This window comes from Ornithorhynchus anatinus, chromosome X1 (assembly GCF_004115215.2).
Source record: "Ornithorhynchus anatinus isolate Pmale09 chromosome X1, mOrnAna1.pri.v4, whole genome shotgun sequence".
NCBI lineage: Eukaryota > Metazoa > Chordata > Mammalia > Monotremata > Ornithorhynchidae > Ornithorhynchus > Ornithorhynchus anatinus.
This window is the reverse complement of record NC_041749.1, coordinates 13,798,931-13,824,015: the sequence shown is the minus strand read 5'-3', so window position 1 is coordinate 13,824,015 and position 25,085 is coordinate 13,798,931. Positions and strand designations below refer to the sequence as shown.

The 25,085-nt window shown below is 45.2% G+C and overlaps 1 protein-coding gene across 3 annotated transcripts in view; it reads left to right on the top strand.

Moving 5' to 3' along the window:
• Window positions 1–22,948, top strand: part of SPAST (spastin) — a 54,955-nt gene extending 32,007 nt beyond the window's left edge. For all 3 annotated transcript variants that reach the window (XM_029049896.2, XM_029049897.2, XM_007673281.3), the window contains 12 exons: window positions 353–486; window positions 775–868; window positions 4,322–4,396; window positions 6,169–6,240; window positions 7,824–7,899; window positions 8,569–8,660; window positions 8,857–8,936; window positions 10,622–10,664; window positions 11,966–12,045; window positions 16,288–16,358; window positions 19,027–19,067; window positions 19,590–22,948. In XM_029049896.2, coding sequence (XP_028905729.1) covers window positions 353–486; window positions 775–868; window positions 4,322–4,396; window positions 6,169–6,240; window positions 7,824–7,899; window positions 8,569–8,660; window positions 8,857–8,936; window positions 10,622–10,664; window positions 11,966–12,045; window positions 16,288–16,358; window positions 19,027–19,067; window positions 19,590–19,712 — 981 coding nt within the window. In that variant the 3' untranslated portion in view covers window positions 19,713–22,948. The remainder of the gene's footprint in view (window positions 1–352; window positions 487–774; window positions 869–4,321; window positions 4,397–6,168; window positions 6,241–7,823; window positions 7,900–8,568; window positions 8,661–8,856; window positions 8,937–10,621; window positions 10,665–11,965; window positions 12,046–16,287; window positions 16,359–19,026; window positions 19,068–19,589) is intronic.
• The last annotated feature ends 2,137 nt before the right edge of the window (window positions 22,949–25,085 follow it).

The window sequence follows — 25,085 nt, the reverse complement described above, 5'->3', positions numbered from 1 at the left end:
GCAGTTTGGCTGGAGAGGAAAGGGTGGCTTTTAGCGGTACTGTGACTCGTATAACCAGAACGTACCCGTGCTGTGAGAGGAATGATTCCTACTACTTTCATTATGTAATTTACAGACCACTGTAATTAACAAAGCTTATTTGGTGAAGAGTATTTGATTTTAGAATATAATTCAGTAGTAAAACGAATGGAAATGTGTTTGGGTCTCCATCGTTAATTTTACACATTCACGTGTGAGTGTGTATAAGTATACATACATGTGGATGTGTGTATATGTATTAGATATATCAAAGTAACTGGAGAGAGTGGGGGTGTGGGACTGTCTGACAACTTTGAAAAATTTGTTTTTAAAGGGTACTCCGAAACCTAATAGAACAAATAAACCATCTACTCCTACACCTGCTGCCCGAAAAAAGAAAGACTTGAAAAATTTTAGGAATGTGGACAGTAATCTTGCCAATCTCATAATGAATGAAATCGTAGACAAGTAAGTTCTAATCTTGAGCTTTTGAATAATTGAATTTTCATTTTGTTAAGTAAGACATTGGTGTAGTTGGGAAATGAGTCATTTCTTCCATGCATTCCTTATTTTCATAGTGGTGTGAATGAATAAAACCGATGAAATGATTCGCCCTGTTATTGAAAGTAAGGATTCTCATTTAAATCAGTTCACATTGAAATGACTGAGCTTTGTAGAGCGTTCAGTTAGTTGACTTTAGTTTGGAAAAACAGAACCGAATCTGATTTTGATGCTAACTGAGATTCCATTTCTTAGCGGAACGGCTGTCAAATTTGATGATATAGCCGGACAAGAGTTGGCAAAGCAGGCGCTACAAGAAATTGTTATTCTTCCTTCCCTTAGACCTGAGGTAAGCACTTCATTTTGCTTTAGCAACCCTTTTTGGACCCAGAGGCTCACAAAAAGGAGGAGGAGCTCTCCAATCCACCCGTTTCTCCCATAAAGCAAGACTGCATTCTTGCAAAAAAAACCCCTCACCTTATTAAAGAAGCACTCGCTCACAGTACTTAGGTGTCCGAGGCTGTGCACACGGGCACAGTCGGCTTCTTTTAACACCATATTGCACTGTATTCATTCATTTATTCATTCAACTGACTGACTGTGTGCAGAGCACTGTAGTAAACGCTTGGGAGAGTCCAGTAGAACAATAAACAGACACATTCCTTGCCCACATCGAGCTCACAGTCTAGAGGGGGCAGACGGTACAAATAAATAAAATTAGTTATGTACATAAGTGGTGTGGGGCTAGGAGGGGGGAAGGACTAAAGGGAGCAAGCCAGGGCGACGCAGAAGGGAGTGGGAGATGAGGAAAGGTGGGGCTTCGTCTGGGAAGGCCTCTTGGAGGAGACGGGCCTTCGATAAGGCTGTCAAGTAGGGGGAGAGTCACTGTGGGATGTGAGGAGGGAGGGCGTTCCACAGCAGAGGCAGGATGTGACCTAGAGGTCGGCAGCAAGATGGGCGAGATGGAGGCACAGTGAGAAGATTAGTGCTAGAGGAGCAAAGCGTGCGGGTTGGGTGGTAGAAGGAGAGACGCGTAGCGAGATGGGAGGGGGCGGGGTGGTGGACTGCTTTAAAGCCAACGGTGAGGAGTTTTTGTTCGATGTGGAGGTGGATGGGCAACCACTGGGGTTTTTGAGGAGCAGGGCGACGTGTCCTGAACGTTTCTGTAGAAAAATGATCCAGACAGCAGAGCGAAGAACAGACTGGAGTACGGAGAGAAAAGAGGCTGAGGTGTCAGCAAGGAGGCTGATGCAGTCATCCAGGCGGGAGAGGATGAGCGACTGTAGCGGTCTGGAGAGGAAAGGGCAGATTTTAGGTGTTTACGAAGGTGGGACCGACAGGATTGATGGATTGAATATATGAGTTGTGACAGAGAGGAGTCAAGGATAATGCCAAGGTTACTGGCTCGTGAGACGGGAAGGATGGTGGTGCCGTCTTCAGTGGTGGGGAAGCCAGGGAGGACAGGGTTGGGGGGAAGATAAGGAGCCGATTCGGACATGTCGAGTCTGAGGTAATGAGACGGCGTCCACGTAGAGATGTCGTGAAGGCCGGAGATGTGAGACTGGAGAGAGGAAGAGAGATCAGAACTGGAGAGAGGGAGGGAGATCAGGGCTGGAGATGTAGATTTGGGTGTCGTCCGCATAGAGGTGGTGGTCGAAGCCATGGGAGAGAGTGAATTCTCCAAGGGAGTGGGTGTCGATGGAGAAGAGAAGGGGACCCGGAACTGAGCCTTGAGGGACCCCCACAGTTAGGGGGTGGGAGGCAGAGGAGGAGCCGGCACAGGAGGCTGAGAATGAACGGCCTGAGAGGTAAGAGGAGAACCAGGAGAGGACAGCGTCAGTGAAGCCAAGGTTGGGTAATGTTTCCAGGAGAAGGGGCTGGTCCTCCGAATCGAAGGCAGCCGAGCGGCTGAGGAGGATTCGGATGGAATAGAGGCCGTTGGATTTGGCAAAAAAATCCACCGTATCTGAATACGGTCAGGGTGTCGGCAGAATGTTCCCTAATTCTCTAATGGTGTCATAGGCAAAGCGGCGTAATGAAAACACACGTTATGACAGAACTGAGTGAGCTCTTCATGCATTCTCTTAGGTGCTTTGTGTGTTTGTGTTTGAGAGAGAGAAAGAAAGAAAGAAAAAGAAAAAAAAACCAGAGAGAGAAGTGGTAAGGGAAGCCAGCCAGGGACTAAAGGCATCTTCATTCAGGAATATTTTATTCATTATGCAGACATTCCCTAGGTCCCTTTGCTCAGTGGGACTCACCACAACCCACTTGATCACAGGAGCATATGCTTGAATACTGAGAGTGAGGGCTTTCTGATGCTAATACAGTCAGCGCTTCTACAGTGCAGTGCGTGTTTTCACTGAGCAGTTTGAAGAGGTGGCCGTCCAATTCAGGACTATTCTTCCCCCAGTGCACATTTGCCTGGATCCAATAGGACGCATTGTTGGCGACGGTTGAGCGGTAATTACAGTGACACGGAGGTGGTTAGGAACACAACCTCCACGCTGTAGAGTTGATCGTGCAGCCTTCCTAAACTTCCTCTATCGACCGTAAGCTCATTGTGGGCAGGGAATGTGCCTGCTTATTGTTATAGCCTACTCTCCAAGCGCTTAGTACAGTGCTCTGCACACAGTAAGTGCTCAGTAACTACGATTGACCGACTTCCTTCATCCTCCCTTCTCCCTCTTCCCCCCCACTCCTTCCTCCCAGACTCCACTGTGGATCTCTCTGACTTTGGTACCGCGTGAAGGCCCAGCTCCTAAGTGACTCTACTGCCTTTTTGCTGTACCCTATGTAAAGTTGTCTTATGTTACCATTAGTCTTCGAATGCTGCGTGACTTCAGGCAGTCCGAGTAGAAATTCACTTGGACGTCAGCAAGGGAATTAACACTGTTAATTGGTTCCGTGAAAACGGAGTGTTAGGCAAAAGGGCTAAAATGAAGCGGAGTTTCCCGTAGGAGATAATGCATTCCCGGGAGCCAAAAAATGGACCAGAACAATATATATTAAAGTGGCAAATGCCATATAGTTACATGATCAAGTAGCTCTGTGTGTGTGTGTATCTGAGTGGTGTGGTGAGGAGTTTTTGTTTGATATGGAAGTGGATAGGCAACCACAGGAGAGTTTTGAGGACGGGGGTGGCGTGTCCTGAATGTTTCTGTAGAAGGATGATCTGGGCAGCGGAGTGAAGTATGGACTGAAGTGGGGAGAGACGGGAGGTTGGGAGGTCAGCAAGGAGGCTGATGCAGTCACCTAGGCGGGGTAGGATGAGCCCTGGGAGCGGTTTGGATGGAGAGGAAAGAAGAACACTGGGATGAATTTCAATGGTTTGCGAAAGAGGACAGAATAATCATCTACCTTTTCGCTTTGTTCCATGTCTCATAGCTTCACGGCTCTATTGCCTTCTATTTTCAACCTCTCTACTCTGAGTCCCAATTTTCCTTTAGCATAAATTGCACATTCAGCTTCTCACCCTGCGACACCACCACTCAAGCAAGTGTAAAGATGAGATGAAGGCTATTATTCCTATTTTTAGCTACAGATGATTTCCCTACTTGACTTACCAACATCTTCATGGACCTGATAGTATCTTTGTCTTTCATGAATCAAAAGAGAAGGCTGAATTTTTTTTCATTTAGACTTTATGCTCTCCAACACTGAACTAATTTTCACCGTTTTGTTCCACCGAGGGGTCCAGATCAGCCCTACGTTTTTCAGATTTCGTGTCCCTTTTAGGTTACTTTAATATTCAGATCTGGAAGAGAAAAAGAGTCCTAAACTAAAATATACACATTGTTTGAAGTTGTTTACAGGCCTTAGGGCTCCAGCCCGTGGATTGTTGCTGTTTGGTCCACCTGGAAATGGGAAGACTATGCTGGTAAGAAACTAAATAAATTATAATGTTTGTTAGATTATTCTGAATATGGAAACTGTAAATGTTCTCTTTTTCCTAAATCCTCAATCTTTTTAGCTTTATCTGCCCGTGAAACCAACTTGGATAATAATGTTGGTATTTGTTAAGCGCTTACTATGTGCAGAGCACTGTTCTAAGCGCTGGGGTAGACACAGGGTAATCAGGTTGTCCCACGTGAGGCTCACAGTCTTAATCCCCATTTTACAGATGAGGTAACTGAGGCACAGAGAAGTTAAGTGACTTGCCCACAGTCACACAGCTGACAAGTGGTAGATTCGAACCCATGATCTCTGACTCCCAAGCCCGTGCTCTTTCCACTGAGCCACGCTGCTTCTCATACTGGAAGGTTGGCGTAGCGTATTGGCAGCCCTCACTTAACGTTACTCATTTGTTCAGGGGGGTGGAAAAAATTGCATCAAGTAATTTTCATCAAGAGTGGAAACCCTGTTATCCATTGTTTGTGAGGGATATTTGTTAGCCAGTTCTCCTGGGAGCTCTATACACACGATCTTCAGCATTTTTTCTAGTTCAGGTTCAAGCTAAACCAAGATGAGTGTCAATCAGTGGTGATTTATTGAGCGCTTGCTATGCGCAGGGCACTACTAAGCACTCGAGAGAGTGCTGTGCAACAGTAGACTCGTTCCCTGCCCACAATAAGCTTAGAGTAAGACAGTTGTTAAATAAGTCATGATACATAATTGATATGTACAGTAAAGACTGTGGGGCCGAGAGCGGGGCGAATTCTAAATGCCCAGAGGTCTTAGATCTAAGCGCGTGGACGACTCGGAAGGGAGAGGGAGCCGGGGGAAGAAAATGGGCGTAATCGGTGAAGGCCTCTTGGAGGAGATGAAATCTTAAATGTGTCTTAAACTACCAGATATCTATGTGGTTGTTATGGCTCTACTGAATTGAATTAGAATTATTAGATAACATAGTAATAGTATTTATTGAGGACCCACTGGATACGGTGCCCTAAACCTGGGAAGTACAAAGCAGGTAAATGACACGTTTCCTGCCCACGGGGAGCTTACGTTCTAATGGGGGGTGACAGACTTGAAAATATCGCAGACGGAGCAATGGGAGGAGGTAGTCGGAGGTACGGTTGAATGCCATAGATGCGAAAGGGCTTAGATCGAGTATAAATAAAGTGCATAAGTATTAGCAAGTGCTGGTGGGTTCGCACGCCTTGGGATGGGATATTGTAATAGGTCTTATCTACCGCGATAAGCGACCTCTTGGTTCCGCTCTGCCTCGACAGGTTGTTAAATACCCCCAAAGGATATCCTCACACGCAAACTCGATTAGTTACAGTGTCAGTAATTTTTTGACTAGTCATCTGTGAATTTGCCTCCCTACATACATCTATCTCTGCCAGTAGAGAAAGAGCCGGTGACGAGCTACCGTTGCTTTTCGGGGCTTCTCGGTCCCGCCCTTCCCCGCTCGCGGCCATTTTACAAAGGAGAAGTTCAACAAAGTAACAGTCTATCTTTCTTTACTTGGCCACCATCCCCTAGTGAAGGCAAGAGGACCAGGAGGAATGCTGTTTTTCTGAGTCCCCTTTCCTCGTTCTTCACACGAGGGCTGCCTTGTTTTTCGTGACAGTGGGTTGTACCTTCTGATATAGAGACTCTCTTCTCACATTTCAATACCTGACCGAAATCCTGTTTAACCGGAAGATTATGGGGCTATCCATCTTTGTCGTATCACTGCCTGTATTTTTACTTTTATTTTTAAAGGCTAAAGCTGTAGCTGCAGAGTCAAACGCCACCTTCTTTAATATAAGTGCCGCCAGTTTAACTTCAAAATATGTGAGTAATTAATGTCCGTACGGTCACCTTTCAAGTTATATTTACAATTAAATATGTGGAGTACCTGCATTGGAAGTTTGTTTTTGGTAATTCCTTTTCCTGAACTTAGATCTTTCTGAATTTTTAAAAACTACAGATGTAACCGCTCTGATGGTATTTGTCGCCCTTGCTTAAAGCCAGCACTGAATTGTGGGGTGATCCTTTTTCTCTTGGGAATCGGCTGAAGGAACGTCATATTTAAAAGAGTAATTGGGACGAGAGCTCTGGAGCCTTGTGTCTGTGGGGGTCCCAACTTTTATTTTGTCCTTAGATCCTTCCTGGGTAACTATCCCTTCCGGAATCATCTTGTCGTTCTTATTTCTTCCACCCCAGGCCGACGCCCCTTCTCTGTTTGCTTTAAAATGCCCTTCGGGAAATGAAGCACTCAGTGTGGTTTTCGAGCACCGACTGTGTGGTCCTGGAGTTTTAAAACAGCTAATTCTGAAGATTAAAAGTGGGTGGTGGTTTTTTAGCAAGTGCCCCTGTTATTTTAAAGCAAAAATGACTCTGGATGTATGGTAATGTGGAGGTAGCCACTAATACAGTGGCTTCCTGAGAATTTTGAAATTGTGGACTTTTTTAATTCTATAAAACCAGTTATAATGGGTAGAAACATTGTTTTCCTGGTTAGCTCTTATTTTCCATGTGGAATGTGAAATAATTAGGAGGACTTGGACACGTAGCATTTTGGAAGGAGCGGAGGGACGTGAGCCTCCCTCGAGGGAACGCCTTTCCTCAACTTACCCCACTGTGAAATCCAACACACCCAAAGAAAGGGGATCCGATTCCCCATCTCACAGCGTCCTCCTTTCTTCTCCCAGTTTTTCCCTGTATGCGCCTTCCCTGGTTCTTTTTGAGGAGATGGAAAGAGTACATATCACGCCGTAACCTTCCCACTCCTCCGTCCCCGAGCCCAAGTTCCATCCCTGCTGCTCTGAGCACGCCACCTTCCAGCTAGGTAGCAGTATTCTATAAAAAGAACAAGGAAAAGAGGTTCCCTTTTGGCTGCTGTTACGTCTGTATAACTTGGCCCCGTCCTAGTGGTCACTTCTGCATCACGTCCCTCCGTCTCTGCTGGTCAGGGAAAGTCGAACCCGGCCCGATGCCGGGTGCCCAGGCGGATGGATGGCCCAAGTCGTTGTATTTGCGTGATTGCATGTAACGTCACCCATTTGTTTTGCTTTCTTTTCTTCGCTGGTAAACCCGAAATAAGTAAAACCAATTCAGTTACAGCAGAATTTGGTGTTGAAGCGAGGATATTAGGAGATCACTGTAGAGAGATCAGGTATTTGTTCCTAAACGATCACCAGAGCGACGTGGGAAAAAGAATGGAATAAATGTGAATGGTATTCATTCAGTCGGATCTATTGAGCATTTACGGTGTGCAAAGCACTGTACTAAGCACTTGGGAGGGTAAAATATAACGACAGACACATTCCTGCCCACAGCGAGCAGACAGACTAGAGGGGGAGACGGACATTAATGTGAAGAGATAAATCAATTTTATGCATCTAAAAGAGAATATATTCCTTTTATTACGTTAGGTGGGAGAAGGAGAGAAATTGGTGAGAGCTCTCTTTGCTGTAGCTCGGGAACTTCAGCCATCTATAATTTTTATAGGTAAGACTATTTTTTGAAGTTGTAAATTCATGTAATTATTTTTTAGCCTAATTTTCTGTCAGAAGTGAAATAGAAATGACTATGGTTCACCGAGTTCAGGTTGCATATGCTTCCAAACTTATAGAAAAAAACAAAACACTCAAAGAATAGTTTACTTTATTCACATGGCTATAAGTATGCTGAAAGTGAACAGCAATCGTCAAGCAACCACTAGCATTTCTTGAGTGCGTAACTGTATGCAGAGCATTTTACTAAGTACTTGGGTGGGTTGAAAGAATTAGAAGACATGATTAATAGTAATAATGAATTGGTATTTGTTAAGCACTCATCACGTGCCAAGCACGTAATTGTAAATTTTAAAGTAAAAAAAATTAAATCCTTAAATTATCCTTTAAAGAAATCAAAATATCTGAATACCCATTGGCATTGCATAGAAAACCCTTAGTTCATAATTAAAAGTGAGAGTGGAAATGTATCTTATGGTAACAATCTAACAGCTTTTGACAGCAAATAGTAGACATCGTACCAGACTCTTTCCTTTTTCCCATTGAAGAGAAAATAAATATTTATTTGTGCTCCTCTCCTTTCAGAAGTGCTTGATGTGCTTTGACTTTCTGTGCCTGTGCATTCTGGTGAGGAAACTAATTTTTTTTTTTTTTCCTCTGTCAGATGAAGTCGATAGCCTTTTGTGTGAACGGAGAGAAGGAGAACACGATGCCAGCAGACGTTTAAAAACGGAGTTTTTAATAGAATTTGACGGTGTAAGTATGAGTCTTGTAAAGATATTTTTGAGGACTGTTTTCCTTTAACCAGCCTCAGTTCCTTTTAAATGACTAATGTTAAAGTAAAGGTTACTCAGTGATGTTAAGAGGAAACCCATTGAGTGACTAGAGTGCAATCTTTTTCGTCCGCATCACTTTCGGATTTCTAAACTCATCTGGCTTTTTCCTTTTTCAGGTACAGTCTGCTGGAGATGACAGAGTTCTTGTGATGGGCGCAACTAATAGGCCGCAGGAGTTGGATGAAGCTGTTCTCAGGTACAGAAATGTGGTCATTGACCTCTCGGGGTGAAAACTAGAGGGCTCCGGCCAGCCCCGGGATGAGGTTTCAGAAAGTGCAGGTTTCAAAAGCACAGCTCAACTTTGAAAACGTAATATTTTGGAGATAAACAAATGTGATGACAGAAGGGCGGGAAATTGTTATTGCAAGGAGTTACATATTGGTCTACGGTAACAGTAGCATCTGTCATCTTCAGAAGAACATTGGTCATCAATGATAATGATGGTATTTGTTAAGCGCTTACTATGTGCCGAGCACTGTTCGAAGCGCTGGGGGCTGGGTTGGCGGGCGAATACAAGGTAATCAGATGGTCCCACATGGGGCTCACAGTCTTCCTCCCCATTTTACAGATGAGGGACCTGAGGCCCAGAGAAATGAAGTGAGTTGCCCAAAGTCACACAGCTGACAAGCGGAAGAGCGGGGATTAGAACCCACGACCTCTGACACCCAAGCACGGGCTCTTTTCATTGAGCCACGCTGCTTCTCTAGTTAATATCCAGGGAATTCAACCGCTTACTATGTGCCAAGCACTGTTCTAAGGGCGGGGGGGGGGGGGGTGGCGGGGGGGGAATAAAGGTAATCAGATGGTCCCACATGAAGCTCACAGTCTAAATCCCCAATTCACAGATGAGGGAACTGAGGCCCAGAGAAGTGCAGTGACTTGCCAAAGTCGTACAGCTGACAAGTGACGGAGCCAGGATTAGAACCCACGACCTCTGACTGCCAAGCCTGGGCTCTTTCCACTGAGCCGCGCTGCTTCTCTAATTAATATCCAGGGAATTCAACCGAACCGATATTGCATGTAGTAGTGATGGTATTTATTGGGCACTTTGTACAGAGCACTGTACTGAGCACTGGGAAGGAATACAGAGGTGGGAATTTGACACGGTCCCTTCCCCTTGAGGGGCTCGTTGTCTAGGGATAGGATGATTATCATTAATCACCCAACCACCGCACCATCATTTTCTTTTGCTCACAGTTAATGCATCCTCTCCCAAACTTTGTATTCCATTCTGTTTCTTCCCCATGGTATTTTTCACATCCTTTCTTTCATTATTTGCTTCTCCTTCATTTTATGCAGCCCCTCATCCTATTCCTTCACCTGTATCGCCATGCGTTCCCTTATCCTCTTTTCTTTCTTTCTGAGAATACCTACCTCCTCCGGTTTTAGTTTCTTTCTTCGTATCCTTTTCTCCTCTGCTTTTTTTTTTGTTTGGCCGTTTCTTTGCATTTTCCTTTTCTTCCTCCTTCCCTTCTCCCCTCTTTTAAATTTTTCTGACTCTCTCCCCTCTCTTTGTCTCATTCCCTCTTCCGTGAAGCTGCTTTGTTCAGGAAAAGGTCATTTCAGTGGCATATTCGGTGCATGTGAAAACCTTTGGGCTTATTGTGTGAGTTGCTGCTCTGGTTTTTTTCCACTAAGAATATGAAAACCTTTTTCAGAAGCACTTGTCCCCCAAAATAGTCCTTATGCAGCAAAGTTGAGATCGGATACCTTTAAGAAATAACATGATCTTAGGGACAGGTGCAAAACAACATTTTTTCTTCTCTCCTTCAGTAGCACACTAAGCTGTCTTCACTCTACACCCTAAATGTTTCTTGACTATTAGTTGGATTTTATTTTTACAGATTTTGTTAAGAATGTGTTTTCTTCGCTTTTTTTTAGGCGGTTCATCAAACGGGTATATGTGTCTTTACCAAATGAGGAGGTATGGATCTGTCTTGGTCTTCACCTGATGCATGTTTTATATGAGCAGCATGATAGTAGTCACTCAGTTGACCATTTTTATACTATCGGAAAAGATACAGAAGTAAAGTGTTACACAGCATTCTTGTCTTTATTTGGGAAGCCATTTTAGTCAGCATGCAAGCATGATAGGTTATGTTTCCATACTTGCGTGAGTTTGTGTGTCTCAACAAGCGGTTTTCATCTGGGAAAAAGGGTTTACAGCTTTTTAATTGAGTCCATGCCTCCTCATTTTCATCTTGGGATAGCATCTATCTACGTTAAGCCCAACTACCATATATAGAATGTATTATTGCAGTGAAAATATTCTGTCATTTGTAATCTGATTTGAAACATGGTTTTTTTGTTTTGTTTTTATTATCGGTCCCAAGTGTTACTGATAAGCTGTTTTTTTCTAACGACAGCTTGGCTTTTACACTGTTGTTCTCTTGGAAGAGAATTTGATTGATTTAGATCGATGAAATATTACATGGAATATTCTCCCCAGAGCACTTAATACAGTATTCTATCCACAGTAGGTGCTCAGTAAACATTTTTGACTGATTCACAGCCATGTCCCTAATCCAGTTGGGAGAGTTATCTGACCCTTGTGACTTCCTGCCGATTTCCTTGTTCCCCTGATCATCGAACAAGCCTTGCCTACCTTTTTTCTTTTTCTGATGTGTCTTTTTTTTGGACAGGGAAAGCATTCCCAAAGTTAGGGGGCAGGCAGTGAGCATACAGTCATCACACAATTTAAATTAATTCCCAGGGATTCCCTCCATGATGGTTTAGGGGAAAATCCCCAAGGAGAAATTGCAGTATCCTTTTCCACGTTTTACCAGCACCCTGGAAAATGGATTGTGGGTGTCACTCTCTGGGCTCTGTCAGTACCAGTTTTTGAAATGATCAAATTCTTTTTCCACAATGGTAAAGAACACTATTACAACGCAGTATAGTTATTCGATGATTATTTTTAAATGGTATTTGTTAAGCTCCTACTTTGTGCCAGGGTAGATACAAGCTAATCAGGTTGGATACAGCCCAACACGGTCTGTCCCATTTTACAGATGAGGGAACTGAGGCCCAGAGAAGTCAAATGACTTGCCCAAAGTCTCATAGCAGACAAGTGGCAGAGCTGGGGTTAGAACCCACGACGTCTGACTTCCAGGCCCATGCTTTTTCTCCTAGGTCACATTGCTTCTCAGGTGTATTAACTTTGCATGTTAGGGATTTTGTATTCATTGAGGATTTTAAACCCTATATGTATATACTTCTTTTCAGACAAGACTGCTTTTACTAAAAAATCTCTTAAGCAAACAAGGAAGTCCACTGACCCAAAAAGAGCTAGCACAGCTAGCTAGGTGAGTAGCCCGGTTTGGTTTATCTTGCATGATTTTGTAAATATTTCTTTTGTTTTGGTGTAGAATAACATCCTTTAAAATAAGTATTTCTAGAAAAAGATGAGTCTTTAGTGGAAGGTTTTAGACCTACCTCCTCCCTTGCTTTATCTCCTCCTCAGCCTTTTTGGGTAAATGTATCATAGCACTTTAGTACCATTTAATAGAGCAAAAACTCATTCTCTAACTGAGGCTGAGGATTTTAAAGACAGTATGTTATACTGACTAGCAGGTACATATTCTTTTGTATTACGTAAATGTGTAAATGCAATAGTTAATACATATTTCGAATCCTGAAACTTTGTTTCAGTGTACATTCTAGATTCTGGCAATTTTGTTTACGCTGTAATTAGTGTTTAACTCTTAAGGGTACAACTTTTCCGATATCGATTGAAATATAAAAGCACATTTCCTCCCAAGGTAACGTAATCCTGCTTTTCAATACAAACTCTGCACATGAATAACCGTGAGGGTAATGAGTGATTCAGAATTGTTTGAATTAAGCCGTGGGTAAATTGCATTCATTCCCTGACTGAATGAGGGCACGGCTCCCACTGCTCGGCTCATTTCCTTTTCACTGCCTCGGTAGTTTGAGGGCATTGATAGATAAAGCCAACTGGCACCCCTCCACGCCGGGACTCGGTTACCTTGATGTGGGACAGGGATAGCGCAGATGAAACTGAAAAGCCGCGTTTAAACCCCTGGTTCCGATCTGGTCTCCCTCAAACCTTTTAGGAAGGAATCAGAGCCGGTTTTGTCCGGCTCTCTATTCATCAGCCGGACCCTAAGCTATCCTCGTAGCCAGTTTTGACATCGCCCCAGTGGGCATTTCTCTTAAAACACGGGGCGGGCAGCCCGAGAAGAGCTCCAGTCTCTCTCAGGACGAGGAGCGTTGACTGTGTACCCGAGAGCTATTGTCAGGTTGGACCGGAGAACACACCTTCGTAATGGGTGTGCGTTGGAACGGGTGTTAGGCCTGTCAGCTAGTAACCGCGAAAAGGAGCTTTCTTGGAGCGGTATATTCCAGCTACCGGCCCGTCTAGGCGGTTTTGTCTCTGGCCTTCCCCTTTCCACTGCCTCAGTGATTTTAAAAGCGTGCTTGTGAAATAACCAACCCAGCAAAATTCGACCCCTGCTTACCAGCTCTTGTGAAATGAGAGGAAGTTGAAATGAGCCTTGGGGTATGAGTTTTCCGTAAAGCAAAGATCTCCTGGTTGGGCTTCAGAAGGAAGGTGCATATGTGCCTATTTTCAACTTACACTTACTTTATTTGACCAAATAAATAATTGCTTTCAGCCGCTCGTTAACAGTGGTGAACGGTTAAAGTGAGGCACAAACCCGGAGATAAAAATCTTCTGTCGTAAATTTCATGATGGCGGTTAACAAGGAATAAAAATTTCCTTGTGGTAATGGGTAGTTTAATGGGCAGAAAACAAGTACAGAAAAAGGAAAATCCAAAGACCTCAGTATCGTTCCTCGAAAGGGTAAAAAGTTGGCTGTGTATACTTACAGGTCTTATGACGTAGCTTTTAAAAGAAGGGTGCTTGCCAGTATTTTATCCTGGGTAAGTGCTGGAGAATTCTCTCCTTCACTTGCATTCACAGGGGAGTGGACAAAACAGTGTCTGGAGCCAAAAATTGACCCATCGTATTAGAAGAGGACAAGAGAGTTAATGATAATATTTGCGGTGTTTGTGGTGTGGTGTGTGCGTATCTCCCCCAGCGCTTAGAACAGTGCTCTGCACATAGTAAGCGCTTAACAAATACCAACAGTATTATTATTACTTTATTTGACCAAATACATAATTGCTTTCAGCAGCAATAGTGTTACTTCTCTTCCAACTGTTTAGTAGGGAAGCAGCGTGGCTCAGTGGAAAGAACCCGGGCTTAGGAGTCAGAAGTCATGGGTTCTAATCCCGACTCCGCCACCTGTCAGCTGTAAGTAGCAGAGGAACAAACCGAATATCACTCATTGCCACCAAGACACAGATAAGAGTTCACAGAATGTTTGGTTGGCCGTGGAGTTAGTGGAAAGAGCACGGGCTTAGGAGTCAGAGGACATGGGTTCTAATCCCGGCTCCGCCGCTTGTCGGCTGTGTGACTTTGGGCAAGTCACTTCACTTCTCGGTGCCTCAGTTACCTCATCTGTAGAATGGGGATGAAGACCGTGAGCCTCACCTGGGACAACCTGATGACCCTGTATCTACCCCAGCGCTTAGAACAGTGCTCGGCACGTAGTAACGGCTTGTGACCGACAGTTTCTCCATTAGATTGTAAGCTCCTTAAAGGCCCGGGAACCACGTCTTTCACGCAGCCGTGCTCTCGCCCAAGCTCCGTACAGAGGTGTTCAGTAACTACTATCGATTGATAAATAATCCAGGCATATGCTGTTCCCCTGCCTGCCACCTCCTTCCCCTTCTGTGGATTCTGACGGTCATGGTTCCCGCTGCACTGGTGAACCCCGTGACGGGGTTCACCCTGGTGAAGGGGGTGGCCTCGCTTGCAGATCTTTGTCCTACATTATCAAGGGTAGGTGACTTTTATTGGGTTTCCGTTCACGGCGCTATCCCTGGCCGTTTAATAAAAACAAATATTTGGCTTCATTTGGAAAAGACAATCCTCCTTTATGAAGGATTCTCCATCGAGGATCCAGAATCAAGTCTTATTGTTACATGGTTCTCGAAACTGAACCCAGTGTAGTCCAGGTCATTTGGAATCTAGAGGGCCCAAGAAGTTTGGATCAACTCCAGGGTGGACAGTTATTTTGATTCTAGAAAATCAAGGATGCTTGATTCTTATTTGAATGAGAATTTTGCCTACTTGCCAATAAATGTTGTTGAAATGAAGACTCGGGTTAACAGAAGCAAGCAAATGAACATTATTCAGTGACGTTCTAGGCTGTGAGCCCGTTGTGGGGTAGGGATTGTGTCGATCTTTTGCCGAGTTGTACTTTCCAAGGGCTTAGTACAGGGCTCTGCACACAGTAAGTGCTCAATAAATACGACTGAATGAATTTATTGAGCACTCACTGTATGCAGCGCTCTCTACTGAGCTCTTGGGCGAACACAGTACAACAATAAACAGACATATTCCTTGCCCACAGTGAGCTTAGAGTCGAGCAGTCATTAGCATCGCCTCTAAAGTACCATGACCACTCGGAGTTTGAGCTCGGAGCAGTGAGGCCTGTTGGGGAGAACAGTTCCTCTAAACAAATCCTAAGGGAAACTAGATGAGTACCTGCCAAAGCGGGGAGAAATCTCGTAGATATTCTTACATCCTTTTCATCAAGTAACCTGACAACCAAAATTCTAGAGAAGACAGTGTCTGCTCTCCCATCTTTGTCTGTTACTGGCTATCCCGGGGAGAGGAAAAAAAACATTTTGAGCATACAGTTGAGAGAGGGATGAAAGAAAAACTCTGAATTTAGTCTTAGGAGTGAAGTGGTGGCATGGAAAGGTAGAGAGAGGTCCGAGTTGGAGTGGCGAACGTCGGATGAAGGCAGGAAGTGTCCGAGGACCGTGTAATAATAATGTTGGTATTCAGCGCTTACTAGGTGCCGAGCACTGTTCTCAGCGCTGGGGGAGATACAGGGTAATCAGTTTGTCCCACGTGAGGCTCACAGTCTTCATCCCCATTCTACAGATGAGGTAACTGAGGCACCGAGAAGTTGTGACGTGCCCGAAGTCACGCAGCCGACAGGTGGCGGAGCCGGGATTAGAACCCATGACCTCTGACTCCTAAGCCCGGGCGTTTCCCGCTGAGCCCCGCTGCTTCTCTAGAGAGAAGCAGTAACGATCGTCATGATTGTGCAGCTGTTACATACTCTCTATGTACTAAGCACTGTACTAAAGGCTGGGGTGGATACAGCATAATCAGCTCAGGCACGGTCCGCGTCCCACGTGGGGCTCTCGGTCTGAAGAACAGGTATTTAACCCCCCTTTTTACAGAGGAGGGCATTGAGGCACAGACAAGTTAAGGACCTGCCCAAGGTCACGCAGCAGGTATGTGGCGGAGCCAGAATTAGAACCCAGGCTCACGCTCCTTCCGGTAAGCCACGCTGCCGTTCAGCGGAAGCGAATAAGAGGATGTGGTTGCTCTTCAGTGTTTTGTGAAAGTTAAATCGTGACGAACGGTTTCTCTTGCTCTTAATTGTTGAGACTTCGTATTTGAAATGATTCGAGCGGTGTCTTTTCCCCCTCTTTCCAAGAATGACAGATGGCTACTCAGGAAGTGACTTAACGGCTTTGGCGAAAGATGCAGCCCTGGGTCCTATTCGAGGTAGGTGATCCCGGATCCTCGATAATTAAGACAGTATATTTCGTTCTTTTCTAGGCGACTTCCAACCAGAGCCGCCGCTCTCCCAGGGCAGTAGGGCCTTCAGTTATAAATGAAATAAATCCCTTTTATCCACCGGAAAGAGATTTGCGGGAAAGAAGTGCTCGTTCAGTAGCGGATCAAGCCCCGCGGTTGGATCGAGGCGATATTCAGTGGTCCGGAATTCACTGGATGTTTTTTAATGTACGCACTGGCTCGTGTAGAGAGAACCGCCGGAACGTTGTTTTGAAATGAACGCGTTACTGCGAAACCGAACCCAGTGTAGTCCAGGTCATTTGGGATCTAGAGGACCCCGGAAGTTTGGATCGACTCCAGGGTGGACACTTATTTTGGTCTTGGGAGATACTTATGCATTTTGCAGCTGGTTGCAGGCTGGTTCAGTCGCAGAAGCGCAGGCTCCTTCCTGACTCCGGATCACGATGTGCTGGGCGGTCGTTTCCACCCTCTGCAGCTGGAATGGCTTCAACTCAGTCAATCCAAAGTATTTATTGAGCACCTACTGTGCAGAGCACTGCACTGAGAGCTTGAGAGAGTACAGTGAAGTTAGTAGAGGTGATCACTGTACTCAGGTTTATAAACTAGTGGGCGAGACCCATGAAAATAGATAAGAGGTAATGGAGTAGAAAGATAGGTGGTCCAAAAGTGTCAGAGGGGTCAAAAGGTGGGGAGGTGAGAGGTTGAGGGGTGAATTATTCTGCTGTACTCACCCAAGTGCTCCAGTAAATACTGGAGAAGCAGCGTGGCTCAGTGGAAAGAGCCCGGGCTTGGGAGTCAGAGGTCATGAGTTCGAATCCGGGCTCTGCCACTTGTCAGCTGTGTGACAGTGGGCAAGTCACTTCTCTACGCCTCAGCTACCTCATCTGTAAAATGGGGATTAACTGTGAGCCTCACGTGGGACAACGTGATGACCCTGTATCTACCCCAGCGCTTAGAACAGTGTTCATTCATTCATTCATTCAATAGTATTTATTGAGCGCTTACTATGTGCAGGGCACTGTACTAAGCGCTTGCGATGAACAAGTCGGCAACAGATAGAGACGGTCCCTGCCGTTTGGCGGGTTTACGGTCTAATCGGGGGAGACGGACAGACGAGAACAATGGCAATAAACAGCGTCAAGGGGTAGAACATCTCGTAAAAACGATGTTCTGCACATAGTAAGCGCTTAACAAGTACCAACATCATTATTATTATTATTATTACTGCTCATGGATTGATAGGAGATGTGATTTCGGAAGGGCTTTGTAGATGGGGGAGAGTAGTGGTCCGGTGTGAAGGAGGGACTGATGAATTACTCTGTCGTACCCGCCCAAGTGCTCAGCCCAGAGTAAGGGTTCCTGTAAATACTACTCATGGATTGCAAGAAGGAGATGTGATTTTCGGAAGGGCTTTTTAGAGGGGGAAGAGCAGTGGGGGAAAGTAGTGTCACCTGGGGGATGAGAGGAGGCTCTGAGTCAGCGTCAACGTGGCTCGTGGCTCATTTTTTCCCATTTGGGTAGTGGGGAAGCCACAAGAGTGTTGGCCAAACTGGTCTTTAGGGTCCACCAGTTGGGCCCCCCAACAGCCCCGGTGTTTTCAGGATTGGGGATCACCCGAGGCCAGAACGAAGCTCGTGCTCCTCCTCCTCGCCGAAGCCACACGCTCCAACCTTGGACTAACCGGTCTGGCCACCGGGAATGGAAAGGGCAGAGCGTGAGACCTTCCATGTGGTGCTGCCCTTGGGAGAAATAGGGCTAGTATTCTCCCGCAGTCTCGTGAGGCTTTCTCTTATTAGTTTCAATTGGAACGTTGCAGTTCATTTCCAAATGATAAAATAAAGAATGCTTTCCTGAATACTTGATTAAAATCCCGAAACCTCCAGAGATACCACCCATAGTGGCTCTGAGGCAGAGCCGTGGTGAGGTTTTGGTTTGTTTTGATTTTTCTCAATCCAGACTGTGTACTTGTTAAAGAAATTTTGGCTCTTGCTAAGTTAGACTGTAAGCTCGTTGCGGGCAGGGAAGGTGTCTGTCAACTCTGTTGTTTTGTACTTTTATTGCTGTTGTTTTTGTCTGTCCGTCTCCCGCACTTAGACTGTAAGCCCACCAATGGGCAGGGACCGTCTCTATCTGTTGCCGACGTGTACGTTCCAAGCGCTTAGTACAGTGCTCTGCACATAGTAAGCGCTCAATAAATACTATTGAACGAATACTGTCCCAAACAGTGCGGGGCTCTGCACACAGTAAGCGTTCAATAAATAAGATCGATTGATTATTGCATCTGGAAAAGTGAGTCACTCTTAATCCTGAATCATTTCTGGATTCCTTTTAATTCATGCGGTCGATATTTTTTTTTTTTTTTGAGCGCTTACTCTGCGCAAACCACCTTAAAGAGCGGTACCCCTTCGCAACACATAGAACAGTCGACTCTCACGGCATTTTAAGAGGTGGTGCAGTTGCTTCATTTAAGGTTTGTAGAGTAAAGCATTCCAAATTATCAGGTATTTTAGGAGTGGTATTTTTATATTGTACCTGTACTTTGAGATTTTTCTTTCCATAGTGTTTTTTATTAGGCAACAGAGATGCTTATCTTTTTATGGACCTCACTGATTTTTTTTTTTATTACTCTTAACAGAACTGAAACCAGAACAAGTGAAGAACATGTCTGCCAGTGAGGTATAACGACACTTTTCCTTTCCTTGGGTCATTTTTTTAAAAGTTCACATCCAGGTCATTATATAGGATTACTTTTAGTGTTTAAGACGTCAGATAACGAAAGACGTACCTCGTCGTCAGAATATCGATAGTCTTAAAACTAGTGACCTGTGAAATCACGTCAGCTTCAACTTCAGAAGGGTCGTCTTAAATTTAGAAGGTTTTCCATTGAGTTTGAGTGCTCGCAGGCCATGATTTAAGAGTTTCTATTTATTACACATCCTTTAATAAAAGTCCAGGCATATTTGTACAAACAAGAAATTACTGTACTTAAAAAAAAGGCAAATAAATCAAGTCTTTTAGTATACAAAATGAGCACACGGAATCTGAAATATCCAGATTGATCCTTGAAATGTGCTATACACCCTAGAGGTCCGTCGTCCCCCATCAAGGCGGCCAAGCCGTGGCAGTCAAGGCTGTGTGGGACACGAAGGTTAACTCCGTTAACTCCCTCGAAAATGTTTTCTTTACGTTATTCTCCAGATGAGAAATATTCGATTGTCGGACTTCACCGAATCCTTGAAGAAGATAAAGCGCAGCGTGAGCCCTCAGACGCTGGAAGCGTATATTCGGTGGAACAAGGACTTCGGAGACACCACGGTCTGAAGCGGCAGAGCTGTACGACCGCGGGAGGCCAACGTGTTAACTGCCAAGAGGAGAAAACGGTAGCCGCGGAAAGGCGGCCGGTATAGGCTACCAAAATCGCGCCTGGGTTTACGAGACTTTTCAGATTCTCACAAGGATTTGTGGGCACTGAAACTGGAAGCGGCGCCAGAAAAGAAATGAAAATATAACGTAACACATGAAGAGAAGTCTTCGTTGTTAAAGGCGCCCTTGTCTTTATAGTCGGGGTTTGTTCGATGGGCACGGCAGTTGGAGCACAATGAGAACCGGGAGAAAAAAGAAAAATCTAGCTACTTCATCATCACTAACCAAAATTTGTATATTTTGTAATAGGTATTCCAGTGGTAGTAATTGAAGGCATAGAGTCCCTTAGCCTTGGTTTTTTGTCTTATGTTTTTTTTTTTTCCATGTGACACTTGCATTCTCCACTCTCCTCATCCCCCTGTTATGTTAATATATACTTGTAACTATAACTGTAATGCTCGAAGTTTGGTTTTGGGTTTGTTTTGTTTTTTTTTTTTTTGGTAAGTTCAATTCAGGTGCCAAATGGAACTTTTCCCCAAACAATAGGATTGAGAAAAGTATGAGGGTTTTTTTTTTAAATGTACATAAGTCCATTAAGCAGCCAGTCTGTTTTTGCTCGGGAGTTTTTCTGTCTCCTGTGAAGTTCCATGGCAACCAAACGGTTTCTATAGCCATTTGGTAAACGAAAAGCAAATCTAGGGAAAATAACGGGGCGAGGTTGGAATTGCGGAATCTTATCATTTGGCCTACCAGATTCCCTGCCGACGCGGTTGTAAAGAATCCGGTTGTACGTTCTGTGTTTGTGTTGTTTTTCTTTTTCTCTTTGAACCAGACTGATTGACAGAAATGATATTAACTGCTGTAAAGCTTGGTGGGGAGGGAAGGGGCAAGTTCTGAATTCAAAATTTTCTAATGTGTTATTACTTTCAAGGTGTTCGTTCTCGATTAAATGCCAGAGAAGTGATCATTCTGGATCCTTAGTCGTTAATATGTTCAACCAGACATTAAGATGAGAGGTTATTGGATTTTTATACATTGCCTACAGTAACATTTTATAGCTTCCGTGTGCTCACTTTGTATACTAAAAGTCTTAGACTTGATTCATTTGCCCTTTTTTAAGTACAGTAACTTAATTTCTTGTTTGTACAAATATGCCTGGATTTTTATTAAAGGACGTGTAGTAAATAGGAACTCTTAAATCATGGCCTTTTAAATATTGTAATAAAGGGAAATGGATAATTGCCCTTAGTTTACCGGTTAAAATTTTGTTTACAGAATTTTCTGTGGTGCTGAATTGTTGTTATAAAGTATATTAAGAATGGAAAAAGAATAGCTTCGTAGTGAGGAATACTGTCTTCAGTTTAGAAAAAGCATGTCTTCAGTGATCCGTATGTATGTACAAGAATGTGCCCTACTCGAGATAATTTAATGCAGATTTTTTTTTTTAATTTTTAAAAGCCTGCCCCTCCCCTCTTACAATTTCTGAAACGGAAGAAGCGATTTCTCAGTATCACCTGCCATTTTTTAGCCAAGACTTAAGCTCACATGAACTAAAGAAAGGCAAGAGAATTTATATTTTCACAAATAACATTTTTTTCCCTGAATCGGGGTTGCTGGGCTGCCAGTCAATCAGAAGTTCCCCTCTTCTTCTGTTGTCCAGAATAAGAATAAATTCTGTCTTTTTTTATTTATTACTTGGGGAAAAAAACTCCTTGGATTTCCTTACCTAGTTCTAAAAAGATCCCATCAAACTTACTACCGGATTGCGTGTAGATAGTAACTGCAACTGACAGATCCCTAATTAAAAGCATTTTAGCAGCTTTACCTTAAATCTGCTTTCACGTATTTTCACCGTACCAGTCGAGAGACAATTATGCACTTTGTTTTCTGGATAAATTTTCTGAACATTTGGACACTTTCTGACCGCATTTCCAAACACTTTTTAGTCTTTTGAGACTATTATATTTATCCCTGAAGAATGTCGCTTTGAGTTTTAGATGAATTTAGTGTGCAGTTCTGTAATATCATTGGTAAGCACCTTATATCAAGCCATACTTAAGGAGAAATATTTCCCACCCTCCCAAAGTTAGTTAAAGTAAAAACAGTATTCTTTACAAAGTCATAGTACCATCCCATGTTAAGTATTGTCAAAATATTCTTCCCCTCATGGGAGGATGGTGAAAGATCAAGCAATTATCTGACCATTTGCTCAGTGCCCTCAGTCGAAAAGGATAATTCAGGCTCAAAAGTGGATTTATATTTTTTTTTGTGCTCTGAAATATCATTTGTATATTCTGCAGGGAGGAGTGTAGATCATCTGGATAATTGTTCGCTTCCATTTGGGGGCGGGGGGGGTCTACGTAGTCCCAGCCTCTGAATGTCGTGGTGATAGTAAGATTGGGGCTCAAGAGAACTCATCTGGCATTCCACCTTCCCACCGTGCCCGAAGTTCTTTGGGTCTAAAAGGATCGGCTCTCGATAGCTCCGTACCACTGACCGTCTTGTCGGATGAATTCAAAATTGCCATTAAAAAGCTCTGGAAAAAGGCAAAACAAATCACCGGCTTTCCAGGGGTTTTGAGGCTAAAAGTCCCTTTCAGTCGAAGAACTGCCCTCCGGTTCCACGGCGTCACGTTTCTCTGCTGCAAACAGGCATTGAGCTCAGGAAGAATTGGGGGAAGAAACCAGTCTTTCTACTATAATTCAATTTTGTTCTTTGTTGAAAACTACTGACTAATCATCTCCGTCCGGGAAAGTGGAAAAAACTTCCCTTTAGAACAGTTCCTTCTTGATGGTTTTTCTTTCATCTGAGGGGATATTTTTCCAGATCTGAGGGAGTAGGGCAGCACCCTCCATCTTTCTCGGGAAATGCAGTATTGGGAAGATTAGAAAACAGGTATTTAACCTATGAGTAAAGTTTCCGTGAGATACAGGTCTTTTCCAAGGGGTTTAGGTACCAGGCAACCCCTTCTAAAGGCAGATATTCATCGTTCCCCCTTTCCCCGAACTTGGTGGAGGGCAACTCTGCTCCAAGGAAAGTGACTTAATTTTCCAGTAATCTGTGTGGTTTCCGAAATGTCTGTCGTATGTTGCTTCTTAATAACTTAGAGGAAGACCATGTAAAGATTTGAAATATTCACCAAGATTTTAGCTACGTGATTTTGATTTCTTCTAAATAAAAGCACTGCCTTTGTCTTTTGGGGTTCTTCGTTCGGTCTCGTGAGAAACCGGTGACGCTTGTAAAGGTTCTGCGCCCTTTTCCCATGAATGATTTCCCAACTGGCCCCAGTGTCTGGAGTAGAAGGCACTGGGAGAGGGGTAAAAAACGATTTTTTAAAAAGCTAGGGCGAATTAGGGTTTAATTAGAAAATTGCCTTAGCCACTGGGACCGAGATACTTGCGTAGCCGTTAAGGAAGATGGTAGCGACACTAAAAGAGAAGCAGCCGGGCTCAGGGGAAAGAGCGTGGGCTTTGGGGTCCGAGGTCATGGGTTCGAATCCCATCTCGCCCACTTGTCAGCTGGGTGACTTTGGGCAAGTCACTTCACTTCTCAGTGCCTCAGTGACCTCATCTGTAAAATGGGGATTAAGACTGTGAGCCCCACGTGGGACGACCTGATGACCCTGTACCCCCCCCCCCCAGCGCTTAGAACAGTGCTTGACATATAAGCGCTTAACAAATACCAACTTTATTATTATTATTATTATAAAATAAACAGCAGCTGCTCTCCTTATTCTAGGCACTTTCTGGCTCCATCCTTTTGTCACCGGAGCAGCGTGGCTCAGAGGAAAGAGCCCGGGCTTGGGAGTCCGAGGTCATGGGTTCGAATCCCGGCTCTGCCACTTGGCAGCCGTGTGACTTGTGGGCAAGTCCCTTCACTTCTCTGGGCCTCAGTCCCCTCATCTGTCAAATGGGGATGACGACTGTGAGCCTCACGTGGGACAACCTGATCACCCTGCGTCTCCCCCAGTGCTTAGAGCAGTGCTCTGCACAGAGTAAGCGCTTAACAAATACCAACATTATTCTCTGGCCTCAGTGACCTCACCTCATCTGTAAAATGGGGATTAAAGACTGGGAGCTCCACATGGGACCAACGCAAGACCTTGAATCCACCCCTGTGCTTAGAACAGTGCTTCGCACATAGTAAGTTGCTTAACAAACACCAACATTATTGTGCTCTGGGCCTCAGTTCCCTCATCTGTCAAATGGGGATGAAGACTGTGAGCCTCACGTGGGACGACCCGATGACCCTGGATCTCCCCCAGCGCTCAGAACAGTGCCCTGCACATAGTAAGCGCTTCACCAATACCAACGTTATTAGTATTATTTTTCTCTGGGCCTCAGTGTCCTCATCTGTGAAATGGGGATTAAAGACTGGGAGCCCCACGTGGGCCAACCTGACGACCCTGGATCTCCCCCGGCGCTTGGAACGGGGTTCGGCACAGAGTAAGCGCTTAACAAATACCGACATTATGATTATTGAAAGGATGAAGGGTTCGCACAGAGTAAGCGCTCGTTAAATAGGATCAGTAAGGAGGCCCAGGGCCCGCCTGCCCTGCTGCCCGGCTCCCCTCAGGCGGCCGCTTCCGCCTTCCCGTTTCCGGTTCCGGTTTCCGTCCTGCGCCCCGCCCGTCAATCAACCCGTCCGCGATAAGCCCCGCCCCCGACCCGGCCGCGCGTCCGCGATAGGCTCCGCCCCCTGCCAATCAACTCGCCCGCGATAAGTCCCGCCCCCGACCCAGCTGCGCCTCAGGAATAGGCACCGCCTCCTGTCAATCAACCCGTCCGCGATAAGCCCCGCCCCCTGCCTATCCACGCGTCCGCAATGGGCCCCGGCCCCTGCCAACCAATCCCTCCGCAATTAGCCCCGCCCCCACCCATCCGCGCGTCCGCGATAGGCTCCGACACCTGTCAATCAACATGTCCCCACTAGGCCCCCGCCCCGCTGCCGAACAACACAAGCCATGGGCTCCGCCCCTCCAATCAGCGCGTCCCTAATAGGCCCCGCCCCCTGCCAATCACCCGTCAGCAATGGAACCCGCCCCTCCGTCGAGAGACACAAATCCTAAACTCCGCCCCCGCCAATCAGCGCGTCCGTAATAGGGCTCCGCCCCCCCGCCAATCAACGCCTCCGCGACAAGCCCCGCCCCCAAGAAGCCGCGCGTCCGTAATGGGCTCCGCCCCCTGCCAATCAACCCTTCCGCGATAGGCCCCACCCTCTGCCAATCACCCGTCAGCAACGGGCCCCGCCCCTCCGTCGAGAGACGCAAACCATGGGCTCCGCCCCCTGCCAATCAACTCTTCCGCGATAAGCCCCGCCCCCGCCCAATCG